A 14,482-nucleotide genomic window follows, 5' to 3' on the forward strand; every position below is an offset into this window, starting at 1 on the left:
AACTTTTTGCTCTAAACTTTTGGAGTACAACTCCAAAAACACCATCCCAACCGTGAAGCATGGAGGTGGAAACATCATTTTTTGAGGATGCTTTTCTGCAAAGGGGACAGGACGACTGCACCGTATTGAGGGAGAATGGATGGGGCCATGTATCGCAAGATCTTGGCCAACAACCTCCTTCCCTCAGTAAGAGCATTGAAGATGGGTCGTGGCTGGGTCTTCCAGCATGACAACGACCCGAAACACACAGCCAGGGCAACTAATGAGTAGCTCCGTAAGAAGCATCTTAAGTTCCTGGAGTGGCCTAGCCAGCCTCCAGACCTGAACCCAATAGAAAATCTTCTGAGGGAGCTGAAAGTCCGTATTGCCCAGCGACAGCCCCGAAACCTGAATGATCTGGAGAAAGGTCTGTATGGAGGAGAGGGCCAGAATTCCTGCAGTGTGTGCAAACCTGGTCAAGAACTACAGGAAACGTATGATCTCTGTAATTGCAAACAAAGGTTTCTGTACCAAAGTTCTGCTTTTCTGATGTATCAAATACTTATGTCATGCAATAAAATGCAAATTAATTACTTAAAAATCATTCAATGTGATTTTCTGGATTTCTGCTTTAGATTCTGTCACTCACAGTTTGTAGAGTCAACTTTAGAGATCAAAATTACAGACTTCTACATGCTTTGTAAGTGGGAAAACCTGAAAAATCTGCAGTGTATCAAATACTTGTTCTCCCCACTGTAGATGTCTCATGTGTATTGAGAGTAGCATTGTAGTTGTTACAGTAAATTAACAGGGTAAGGCCACATGAACATGTCCAATTGACCTCCATTCATTTTGTCTATAGGACAAATGAATGGACAATCTTGAAAGTTGAATTCTGAGAAATGCCCAAGTTGCCCAAAGGGTTCAAACAAACAACTTTTACTTTGATAACCCTATAGAACATGTTACTGTATAAAAGTTCACTGTACTCAACATTTCCAGGTCAACCTTTTGGCAATTAGACTAAAAATTGCACATTTTTTGAAATTTCGCCAAAGTTCATGTGTTAGGTGGCACCCCTAAATCTCAATGGAATCCCTCAAAACTTTGCAAAAGTCATTTTTATGTTAATTGGAACAAAATGCAATGCCAGCCAAATTGATATTTTGAAATTAAAATTTCCCATTCAAATTTGATGCACCCTACTACACATGTATTTGCTTTTACTCTCCCAGGAGACCATTGAGACCTTGCTAGGTAGAGTACCTTAAACCTGAAATCAATTGAAGTGCCTAGAACCTTTTCTAAAACAGTGTGGATGTCTTCCCAAAAACATGTTGATATTAGGACAATCCCAAAATATTTGGTAATGGTTAGCATCAAGAGAACCACATTGCATCATGTGAATGCACGTAGCTTCAGAGAAAACTTCGATCACTTTAAAACCTTCTTATCTACTTTGTCACACTCCTTCTCAGCTCTAGCATTTACGGAAACATGGCTCCATAATGACACATCACACCTCTATAATCTATCACACTATAATGCTATCCACTCCTGTAGAGAAATGAAAAGAGGAGGAGGAGTTTCTCTGTACGTGTCTGATTCATTTAATTATATTCTCAGAAAGGATTTAAGTAATGACTTCAACCTAACATTAGTAGAATCTCTATTTATTGAAATTCCCTCATGTTATTTATTTAAAGGGAAAAGCATTGTGATTGGATGCATTTACAGACCACCTGCTTCAGATATAAATACTTTCATTGATGCACTTGATTCAACCTTAGATATTATTTCAAAGGAACATAAGCTCTGTTTGCTACATGGTGACTTCAATTTGAATATCTTACACGCTGATCACACTGCTACACATGATTTTCTTAACACCCTGTACTCTGTAAACTTCTACCCTTTAATTACAAAACCTACCAGAGTTACCACACACTCAGCCTCTCTTATAGATAATATTTTGTTTAACTCGTGACTATAAAGTGTCATCAGGGCTGTTATGGTGTGACGTGTCTGACCATTTTCCAGTCTTTCAAATGATACATTCTGTTTTTGGAGCTTGTATTACTAATAATGTGCATGTAAAATATCAAAATTTCACCTTTAAAAATGTTGGAATATTCAAATCAGCCATCAGCTCTATCATATGGGATGAGGTCATGTTGTTGCAGGATGCTATCAAAGCCTATGATTTATTTTTGACTCTCTTTAATTCTGCTCTGGAATCCAGTTTTTCTCTGATAGCTGTGAAATCCAAAGTAGCTAGAGACAAACCCTGGTTTACCGGTGAATTGAGGAAACGATCCAGAAAGAAAAATCGGTTGTATCGCAAGTCTGTCACCAAGCCTACTACTCATAACCTAGAAACATACAAAAAATATAGGAACCAATTCACAAGCTTAATTAAGGCGACTAAAAAAAAGTTTTATGCCGACCAGTTTAATCGAGTCTCTAATAACATTAAATCAACCTGGAACATTGGAACCAACCTGGCTGCATCTGCACCCACAGAGATGAGGGACCATGAAAGGTGTCTATCAGACCCTATTGATATAGCTGATGGCTTCAATAATTTCTTTACCAAAATTGGTTCTGATTTAGCACACAATATCCAGAAAACTGATAATGATCCATGTAGCCAAATAAATGGGCGATACTCTCCCCTCCCTAATCTTGATCACCCAACTACGCAGGAGGTCCGAGATATTATTTTTTCTTTAAAGAATTCAGCCCCTGGCCATGATGGCATTAAGAGTATCCTCCTTAAGGAGACCATTGATCATATTATTCAACCTCTTACTTATGTAATCTCTTTATCATTTCAATCTGGAATTATTCCCCAAGCTCTTAAAATTGCAAAAGTTATTCCCATTTTTAAATCAGATGATACAAAGGTGTTTAGCAATTATCATCCCATATCCATTCTGCCCTGTATCTCTAAAATATTTGAGAAACTCGTCTATGAACGATTAAATAAACATTTAATTATTAATAACATTATATACAAACACCAATATGGGTTTCGGAAAAAATATTCAACAGAACATGCATTAATACAGCTTGTAAATTATATATCAAATGCCCTTGATAATAAGAAATTTGCTCTCGTGTTTTTCTCGATTTGAGTAAGGCTTTTGACACTGTTCCACATGATATTTTGATTTCTAAGCTTAATAGATATGGAGTGGAGGGTACTGCCTTAGTTTGGTTTCGCAATTACCTTATTAACAGAGAACAATTTGTTTATCTCAATGGTTTCTTTTCTAAAACTTCTAAAATTTAATTTGGGGTTACTCAGGGTTCTATTCTGGGTCCTTTATTGTTTTTAATTTATATTAATGATTTATTCCTTTGTTGTGATCATTTCTTACCCATATTATTTGCAGATGGCACCAATCTCATTGCAGTACACGAGGATTTTGTCACCTTGATCCAACATGTTAATGACGAGTTAAAAATATTATCAAATTGGTTTCGCACTAACAAGCTAACGCTCAATGTCAAAAAATTTAATTTTATGATATTTCACAATATTAATAAATGATACCCCAAAGAACATGCTGGTATAGAAATTGATGGAGCTCCAGTTACTCAAGTGGCTTCAACAAAATTTCTCGGTGTTCTGATTGACGAAGGTTTAACTTGGTCCAAACATGTTGATCTAGTTTGTACAAGATCCTCTAAAATGTTAAATATTCTAAGAATTGTTTTACCTTCAATCCACTCATCTGCTCATCTAACGCTTTACTACAGCTTTTTATTTCCCTTTATGAATTATTGCAATATTGTCTGGGGTGCTACTTTTCCCACTTATCTCGCTAAAATTCAGAAGAAGTTCTTGCGTATGATCTCCTACTCTTCTAAATATGCTCCTTCTGCACCTCTATTTCTCAGATACAAGATTTTATCAATTGAGAAAGTCAATGTCTATTTATCATGCATATTTATTCATAAGTTTATTTATAAGAGAGAAGATTTCCCACCAACATTACAACACTTCTTTACTTTTATTTCAGATACTCATATCCATCACACAAGGCATAGTGAAATAAATCTTGTCTTACCGTTCTCTAGAACTTCAGGTCATAAAACTGACCTCAGCTTTAGGGGTCCTCAACTATGGAGTGAATTAAGTTTGTCCCTAAGATCCATGTCTTCTCTGCTTGTCTTTAAAAAACAGTTGAAAGACCTTTTGATTTTACAATGACAGTTTTTTTGTTATAGTTCCCTGCAGTATACTATAGTCTTACTGACTCTCATATGCTGCTCTTTACTTTTGTTCCTCCTTTACCTTTACCTTTACCCTTCAACATCTGTAACTTTAAGTTACTTCCATTAGGATAATCATGCTTCTGAAAATGTTTTTCCCCTCTTTATTATTCAACTTATTTGTCCTCGTGCCTTTTTTGTTTATTCATGCAAGTGGAGTGGAACTCTGAATAAACCCAATTGGGTTTCGTTCCCCTCCTTGTACTGTATCCATGTGATATCCGTGCAGAACAAATAAAATAAAATAAAATAAAAAAATCCAACATCTTGAGTTACCTACAAAATTATTCTAAAAATGAATATTCTCCATTGGTTGAGCCTTGTGGGCCAAGGTATTTTGATGATTGCATTATTGTGGATCTTCATCAGACGGTTTAATTTTCTGATAAAAATGTTGTTTACATTAGAGCTATCTATAGAAGTCCTTTTGAATTTAAACCAAATTTTTCTTTAAGAGATTGAAAATCTAACAAAAGGCTCTTCTCCGGCCATATTTTGAAGCGTGAGCGCAGAATATATTAGTTGTCAAGACAAATATTCCTCTTTCTATACTCTGAAACATGAAGTGAACTTTATTAATTTAGCCCTTGGTGGCCTGATTGTTTGGCCAGTGAAGAAGAGCTTTATAGTTTGTCAACTTGTCAATCTTGTAAAACGTTCATTTTATGTTCTGTATATTGGTAGTTGATAGGAGTTCCAGTGAACTGCAGTGGCTTCTGGATCTGGTACAGAATGACCCAGTCCATTACATAAGGTCAGTAATGATTTCAAACACTGTCTTTCACTGTGTTGTTTTTTTGTTTGTTTGTTTGTTTGTTTGTATGTTTGTTTGTTTTTACACTGACCATTGCAGAGAAATTTGCAGTTTCTCTGGATTTACTATTTATATGTATGTGTTTGAGTAAAATTTGTATTGTTCTATGATCTTGTGGCGAGCACCACGAGGTCGAGGGCCGTGGGAGGACGGCGCGAGGCCGGTGGCGCGATTGATAATGAGCGACACGTGCGCGACGCACCGGTCTCGCATCTCTCACGGAGGAGCGGAAGCATAAAGGAGGAGCGACGACAGTGAAGAGCGAGAGAGGACAGGCCTGTGTTTTAGTTGATGTTTTGTTTTTGGTTTATGTAGCCAGCAGTCGTCCGTGAGGGGCTGCTGGCTTTTACTTTTATTTTGTATTTGTGTCATTTTATTCATTAAATATTGTTGAATGTTCGCCGGTTCCCGCCTCCTTCTTCCCATAACATCATACCTCGTTACACTGGTGCCGAAACCCGGGAAGAAGGAGGGACACGCTGTCGGAGAGCCCTCGCTGCTGGGGGGGATCGCGGTGCTGAGGAGGTCGGGCAGCACGAGGGAGCGATGGCCGCCGATTGCTGCCCGAGGCGATGGTGCTGGAGCGATGGAAGAACTGGGGGGACGGAGCTCGAGCTCGCTGCCGTGCTCCTGGGTCGAGGAGGGGTGGCTGCCGTCCGAGAGGGAGCGGAGGAGTCCCGTTTGCCGTGGGCCGGAGCCTGTTGCCGTCGGCCATGATGGGGGCGGAGCAGGGAACGGGAGACTCGCTGCCGGCTGCCCTCAACCGGAGGAGCCATCGCCGTCCGCCAGGAGGCGGAGGAGCGTCGAGCTGTTCCCCAACGGATGTCCAGTACCATCGCATGGCACCGCGAGTGACTCTCAGCTGGTTGAGGACCGAGCGGCAGTGTGTCCGGGAACCGGATCAAGAATTTTTTTTTTTTTTTTTTTTTCCTCTCTCCCCTCTCTCGTCTCTGTCGCTCCTCGTGCTTCCGTCTCCTTTTCCCTCACCTCGTCTATCCATACCTCCAGCCCAGGTACCGCAGCCGCCGTGATCGGTCCCCCCGGGGAGGGGGGGAGGGGGAGTAAGCACAGTCTCGTGGGTGCCCCCCGGCCTGCGAGGGGCGATGGGGGTATGTGGCGAGCACGACGAGGTCGAGGGCCGTGGGAGGACGGCGCGAGGCCGGTGGCGCGATTGATAATGAGCGACACGTGCGCGACGCACCGGTCTCGCATCTCTCACGGAGGAGCGGAAGCATAAAGGAGGAGCGACGACAGTGAAGAGCGAGAGAGGACAGGCCTGTGTTTTAGTTGATGTTTTGTTTTTGGTTTATGTTGCCAGCAGTCGTCCGTGAGGGGCTGCTGGCTTTTACTTTTATTTTGTATTTGTGTCATTTTATTCATTAAATATTGTTGAATGTTCGCCGGTTCCCGCCTCCTTCTTCCCATAACATCATACCTCGTTACAGATCTATTGACAACATTTCTTCCACATTTCAAGAAAAAATATTGTCATTTAGTGCATTTATTTGCAGAAAATGACAACTGGTCAGAATAATGTTTTAAACAACATCATACTAATGTTTCAACTTAGTCAGAAATATTGATTTCTGAATTCTTCCTAACTAATAACCCGTGATTCTGGCGACTATGCTGTTCTTGTGCTTTTAGATTTAACTGCTGCATTTGAAACAGTAGATCATGCTGTTCTTATTGCCCGGTTGGAACAATTGCAGGCATTACAGGCAGTTGCGCTGGACTGGTTTAAATCTTATCTTACCAACAGAATCTTCTCAGTGAAGATTGGAGAACATACCTCTAGTAATGCTGTGTTATCTTGTGGGGTTCCTCAAGGGTCCATTTTGGCCCCCATTCTTTTTTCTTTATACATGCTTCCACTTGGTTCTATTGTTAGAAAACATGGGCTGTCATTCCATTGTTAAGCGGCCAACACTCAAATTTATCTGCCGTTAAAATGGTTTTCAGATGGTCTGGACACTCTTATGGCTTGTTTGACTGATGTAAAGACCTGGTTGTCTTTAAACTTTATGAATTTTAATGAGAGTAAAATGGAAATTATTTTATTTGGACCCTCCGATTCTTCTATCACTCCTAAACAAAATTCTGGTGGTTTGTTCTCTTGTGTGAAGCCCTGGGTGAGAAATTTGGGCGTGGTGTTTGATGAATCTCTGAAATTTGATAAATTTAGTAGTGAAATCCTGCTTTTTCCAGCGCCGACTGCTATCAAAAGTAAAGGCATTTCTTTCTTTTAAAAATTTCAAAAAAGTAATCGAACTTATTTCTTCAAGGCTGGATTACTGCAATTCTCTTTACGTTGGGTTTAGTCATTCAGCTATTTCACGATTACAGTTAGTCCAAAAGGTGGCAGCTAGACTTATCACTCCTATCTTACGTTCCTTACACTGGTTGCCAGTGCGCTACAGAGTGGATTTTAAACTTTTACTTCTCATGTACAAATCTTTAAATGGTATGGTTCCACCGTACCTGTCTGTCCTATTGACTGAGCACCATCCAGTTGGATCACTCCGGTCATCCAGTCAGAGACTCATGTCTATCCCCAAGTCAAGATTGAAGTGTAGGGGCCTTTTCTGTAGTTGCCCCCAGACTCTGGAATGACTTGCCCATTTCGATTAGACTGGCCTCATCTTTATCTGTTTTTAAATCTAAGTTAAAAACATTTTTGTTTAATAAAGCATTTAATACGTTGAAGCACCCTTCCATCGTACTTCATTGTTATTTTAAAATGTTGAAGCACTTATCTTATGGTATTTTACTTACATTTTACTGTTGTATTGTTGTTATTTTTTTGTGTTTTTAGTTATTGTAAAGCACATTGGACAATGTGGGTTGTATTTAATTGTGCTATATAAATAAATTGCCATTGCCATTTGGTGGAATAACCCTGATACTTCCAATCACAGTTCTCATGCGCCTTGGCATGCTGGATTGATAAACTATATCGACTTGTCGCACGATATATGGACATGACCGCAATCCACTGTTCTAGTGCAAATATAAACGTGATGGCGCAAAATGGTGTGCGCTCACAGCTAGCGTTAAGGCCGTTTCACATGGGATGCAGCAGTCACGACTGGGCTTAATTTTCACAGAGAACAGTTTTGCATTTCACTGCACTGTTTTTCCATTGTTTTTTAATGTAAACGTACGCTGGACAGACGTATTTGACCTTTGCACTCACGTCTTTTGCAGCATCTCATGCATGACGTGGCGGCATTGTAAACGCACATTGCTCAAGTTAAAATAACTTTTAACTTGTGGTGAAAATCAAGTATTTTTCCATTCTTATACATTGAATTGTATACAAACCTGTATAATTCGCTCTTCCTCTTGTGTGCACCATTACGTTACGTTACAATATATCGCCCAACAAAAAGTAGGTATTGTGACAATTTGAGAAAAAATATATATCTTTAAAATGGAACTGGGTAAGAAGCAAGAGAGAGATTAGAACAGATATAACAGTTTATGGTGGATATTCATTTTAATTGTTTATTAACTGCTGTATTTTTTTTTTAGATTTTCATAATTTTCTACCCTCTTTAGGCATGAGATTCTCAGCATGCTTGCCAAGAATCCACCTTTCACCAAAGCAGTGGATTCTTCGTTGTGTAACGAAGCTTTAGTGGACCAACTATGGAAGCTGATGAACTCAGGTAGAATACACACATTAACTTTTTTGTCTCGTAAGATTTAACATCTGGGCCCAGTTGTTCAGAATTATCTAGATTTGGAAATCCCATGTTTTTTCTATCTTACATCTCAGTTTTTCAAAGCAAAAAGGATTGGATCACTTTGATCCAGATACACACTTTTTTCGGGTTACCAAATCTGAATTACCAGTGCTCCAAATGGGGTTACTTTTCACAATGTTGGCTACTAGCTATGTAAAGGACAACAGGTAGAATCAATGTGGGGTCACTTTGTTTTATTTGAAGAGAAAGAAAACAACATAAACAATCATCTCCTTCCATTTTCAATTTCCTTGAAACAATCAAACCTCTATCGGGGCACTAAAGGAACATGGTGATGGGAATAAAAATATGAAATGGAAGAAACATTATATATTTTAATGTTTTTTGTGTTCTTTCGCAAAAGTTATGTGTTCCCCCTAGAAACGTTACATTCACATTAAAAAAAAAAAACTTCTTTGCAAATGAACGCATAATATTTGCAAGAAAACCCAAAAGCATTCACATTAATCCAATCCAATAGCCAAAATCCGATCAGATTACTTTTAATGCAAAAGTGTTAAAATACGCATTGACTCTTCTACCTGTTGTTCTTTGCACACAGTAGCTAACAAGCCTACATTGTGAAATGTAACTCTATTTGGAACACTGATAATCTGAAAAAGTGTGTATCTGGATCAGGGTGATTCAATCTTATTTTGTTTTGAAAAACCGGCACAAAAGTAAGATGGATTTCCTGATCCTTGATAGCAAAACATGGGATTTTCAAATCTAGATAATCCTGATCCAGATTACAATTTTTGAACAACTGGGCCCTGGATTTAATCCATCTATTTACCATTGTTGACTGGGCTAAAACCTAAACGGTCCATGTTTGTAGACAACATTTAGTTAATATGTCCTGACATTTACCAAACCCCTCTGCCAATAATCATTTAATATACTGATCTGTTATGCAACCCTCAAGGTGGTTTGTTTTAAAAAGAACTCTTGAGTTTGTACATGTATTCATACATTTAAATTCTGGTTCTCTACCAGTAAGGCACTATTGGCCTGAAACCAAAAGTAAAAGTAAGTTTTGACTGAAAGCAGCTATTCAATACTATTGAAACCACAGCACATTATAACCTGCTTTTGATTATTGGCGGTTCTTCTTAGGAACTGACATAAATCTTTTTTTTTTTTTTTTTTTTTATAACCCTTGGCATTGGTTCTTAAACCAAAGTCTCTTAAAGAGCTGCTGCTCTAGTGAGCAGTTTCTTGGTTTATATTATGACAGGGAGGTCTTGTTCTGCTCTCATTGTGTTAAAACACACTTTTGTTCATTCAGGGTTTGTAGCCACTCTTGGCAGTACAAGTGCTGAGCCATTGCCAGCTCTGATGAAAGTCAGTTCTCATAAAATTGGATGAAGAGTTTGTAGACTGTTATAGGACTTTAATATTTTATTCCATGATCTTCTTTCTCAGTTCATACCCTGTGATTCCTCCAGTGATTTTTGAAGTTGCACAGTCTATTATTTGTTTAATATACATGACTGATCCAAGAACATTTTAAGTATTTTCTCTAAAATGCATGGCTCCATCTCTTTCTTTTTTTTCTTATTTAATTTCAAAAACGGCACATGAAAATTGTGCTAGAATAAAACAATGAACTGCAGGTTCATATGATGATCTTTCTCTTTGTAGTCAGCCCTTGCTGTTGCATAAAGTTCTGTGCATAATTTGCTTTAAATCCATTTGTGTACTCTGCATATTGGGATTAATCACCACAAACATTTATCTCTGTAGATAGTGCATTGCCACAGACAGAGAGAGGGATTTCCCAAGATAAGGGACTTGACTGAATTTCCTCACACTTTGTGAATATGTAAATTTCTTATTCCATGGCATTGCTGAATTCGTTATTTTGATTGGTTGACAGACATTCCTAAGGTGTTGATTAATTTTCTATAACTGCAGGTTATGTAGTAGCTCCAGGTTTGTTGGTTTGATTACAGTTCAATGCCATATAATTTTTCTAAAATTGGAAGCAAGAAACTTAAACTTAAACCTATTATGCAAAATTCACTTGTACATGGTGTTTGACTGTGTATAAATAACCACCTTATAAAAAATGATCTGTGGGGTATTTTGAGCTAAAACTTGACATACACACACTGGGGACATCGGAGACCTATTTGAAATCTTGTAAAAAGGGCTATAATAGGTTCCCTTTAATAAATAGGCTTTTATACGTAATCAGGGGCATAAAGAAGTTGATCTAAACACAACAACAGTTTAGGAACAAAAACCTGAACGATGTCACAATATATATGCAAATATATAGAATACTTGATTCCAGACCACTGAATTATAGACAATTTAATGTACACATCATGCTTGCTTTATTATGATTATGATAAAATCAAAAGTCTGACAAACTTTACTTTCAAATCTGTTGAAATCTTCAAATGTCTTTTGTGTCTCAGGTACCTGTCATGACTGGCGTTTGCGATGTGATGCCGTAAATCTGTACTACACTCTGTTTGGGCTGACCCGACCCTCCTGTCTGCCGTTGCCAGAGTTGGGTCTCGTGCTGAACCTGAAGGAGAAAAAAGCTGTTCTCAACCCCACCATTAAATCTGAGCAGGGCCCTGGTGGCCCAGAGGTTACCCCAAACATGACCTTCACCAGCATTGTAAACATCTCACTTAAATTCTTACATTTCTCTGTTACAATTGAATTTCCTTATGCTGTGATTGGTGAACTTCATCGCACCGTATCCACAGTCTGTGTTACCTGTGTTTGTGTTTGTCGTTAAGGCACTTCATTAAAAATAAACTTCAGCCATGCATTTCTAATAGTTTGATCCAGTTAGGTGCCGTTTGTCTTCATCTAGGAACAGAACAAAGTCGGGCGGTCTTATTTGACAACAGTATTGGGTCTTACAGAGCTCGAACTTAGCACTGGTGCTCCCAAATTCAAAAAGGTAGGAGCATCAGCAAAAATTTAGGAGTACCACAACTACAATTTATATATATATATATATATATATATTTACAGTTTTATGCACAAGTTTGGGCACCCCTCTGAGGCTGCATGATAATTTAATTCATTTAATTTAATTAATGATAAGATAATTTGCATAATTTGTCTTTTTATGAAAGGATCGTAGTGATATGCTATTCAGTTTCTAGAGAAAGCTGTGATGTTTTTCAGACAAAAATTCTTACTGTAGCAGTATTGAGTATAAAATAAAATAAAATGTGAAAAAAAGGCTGTGCAAAAGTTTGGCCACCCTTTCAATTTCAATACATTTTTACAGTTTAACGTGTAAAAAAAATAAAGCAGTTAACGCCGCATCCGTTTTTTCTGTTATCCTTTGACTTTGACTACATTTATATGATCACGCTCTTATTCATGCAAATACTTTTAAACCATTCAAGCGCGACAAGACAAAATACGCTGTCTGTAAATGTCCTGTCTATGTGAGACACACGACATACAAAAAGACGTGCTCCAGTATCATGCGTACTCTTTCGCGCTTGAACCAACAATAACACCCAATTATGCCAAAATGTCAGTTTTGTTGAGTAACCTCATAATAGCAGTCTTTAATGAATGTAAAGAGTTGTGAGAAAATGAGATCCACGTCATGTGCAGCAGCGGCAGATCTTAAAGTGACAGCAGCCACTAATAATGCTGTCTATCATTAATGTTAAGAATAAAGGTAACAGAAAATTACTCACTGCTCTTGACTAAAGAACTTTGTAGATTTGTTAAGGATTTATCTAAATTTAATTTATAGTATTTATAGTTTAATTTTCCGCTGTGTATGGAAGAGCTTCTGTCAGCTTCATGTCACAGATAAGAAAACAATTAAACTTGCTAGTCTTTCTGTCGGGACTTTGTGAAGTGTTGTTGTCCACTGTGGCACACTATACGAGATAAAACGACTGATTCATGTGTCCTGACACCCTATAGGGCTTTTCACAGATAGGGCTTTATAACCCCGGGTTATATGATTAATGATTAATGATTGGATAAACATGGTTATTGATTGTTTTTATCTTACCTTTTATAGTCTGAAATGTCCATTCAGTATCGATAGTAGTTCAGTTGGCAGTTGGGGGATGCGCAACGCTAGAGCTTTTATGTAAACAGGCCGCATTGCTGCATTCATCTAATCAATGACACCGACACCATATTATGCAAATAAGTACGTTAACCCAGGGTTTAGGAATGTACAATGTGAAACGTCAGTTTATGAATACCCACGATTGATTGTTGACCCCGGGTAAATTATGACCAGTGTGAAACGTGAAGCAAGATAACCCAGGATTCCCTTTACCGGGTTTAGAATGACCCAGGGTTAACTATTTCAAGTGTGAAAAGACGTATTGTCATTTAAGAATCACCACGAATGCTACATCAAACGGTTCGTGCCAAAATCAGGCTGATACCGTGTAGTCTGAACACAGCATAAATGGGCGTGAGAGGAAAATTTTGACGTTGTGAATGGGGTGATTTTTAAATCCTGGCTTTTCAGAAAGGTGGAAAAACAAACTATTTTAAAAACCATTATAAACTGGGGATTTAACTTTGAGATATGAAACTGGCAGTATGTTTTAATATTATTATTGTGGATTTACCTCTTATAACAAACTGTTTCTTATTAAAACAGTTTGTGATAAGAGGTACCTCTTATCACAAACTGAATGTCATGTTCACCATGACATTCAGCACACATCTTGTTTTCTGTTGGCTACACAGCAGAATCAACTCAGAGGATGACATATCAGTGTAGATGTGTCTCAAATAACCCAATCATAGTCAATAATGTCGGACATTGCATTTGAGCTGAAACTGAAGAGTGAATGAACGTTTGGTAAACTGCAGCGTTTTGCTAGCTGATTATTAAACTCAAACAAACACATCTTATATTTGACAAGGTATATCAGATATAGACAATATAATAGTAATCCTACGACTTACATCTGCACAAAAGGATGCGAATGCGCACACTTGACCGTGCTTGTCTGATGTGTAACTCTTGTTGTGGACACGCTCTTACTTTTACAGTGCGCTGAAAAACTAAAGCACAGAAAATTTACAACATTCTATTACAATCGTGTTCTCATTATAATGTGCTGTATCTGAGAGATTGGCGCTGCACATCTTGCACTTAAATGCATTTCATGATCAAAGTGATTCCAGGCATCACTGCAGCTTGCTTTCTAATCCAGTTTCACTTTATTTCGCCGGTCTGGAAGGCGTGCTGTCTAACGCTAACAAATTAGACCTCAGGAAACGCCCCAAATGCCGCAATAATCAATCAGAAAAAAAAAAGATAAATATTTTTTTAAAGTCAGGGCGATCATCGATTTAATGATCGATCCTCGCTGTTACTTACAAGTACTCTTGTCCATTCCTAATACTCAATGATTATTTGAGGAAGTACAATGTAATAACTACATCACCTTAAAATAAAGTGTTACCCAAAATTGTCGAAATGCCCATTATTTGCGAGCATCCTCATAAGCACAGTCTTAAACAAGCTAAAAAGTCTTATATGAATGTAAAGAGTTATGAGAACATTGGATGCGTGTCAGATCCGCATCATGTGCAGCAGGTTTTAAAGCGACAGCAGCCTAATACACCTGCTGCTGTCTGTCATTGATGTAAATCAAACAACAAAAGACAAAGTTAAAATAAACAGCTC

General features: G+C 38.2%; 1 protein-coding gene across 2 annotated transcripts in view; it reads left to right on the forward strand.

The window, feature by feature from the left end:
- Positions 1 to 14,482, forward strand: part of taf2 (TAF2 RNA polymerase II, TATA box binding protein (TBP)-associated factor) — an 86,471-nt gene that overhangs the window by 67,820 nt on the left and 4,169 nt on the right. Inside the window, exons 21-24 of one of the 2 annotated variants that reach the window (XM_081389078.1) lie at positions 4,945 to 5,014; positions 8,636 to 8,745; positions 11,250 to 11,458; positions 11,660 to 11,749. In XM_081389078.1, coding sequence (XP_081245204.1) covers positions 4,945 to 5,014; positions 8,636 to 8,745; positions 11,250 to 11,458; positions 11,660 to 11,749 — 479 coding nt within the window. The remainder of the gene's footprint in view (positions 1 to 4,944; positions 5,015 to 8,635; positions 8,746 to 11,249; positions 11,459 to 11,659; positions 11,750 to 14,482) is intronic. The other variant, XM_081389079.1, reaches the window with a different exon arrangement.

Source organism: Scardinius erythrophthalmus (genome assembly GCF_964197995.2).
Source record: "Scardinius erythrophthalmus genome assembly, chromosome: 16".
NCBI lineage: Eukaryota > Metazoa > Chordata > Actinopteri > Cypriniformes > Leuciscidae > Scardinius > Scardinius erythrophthalmus.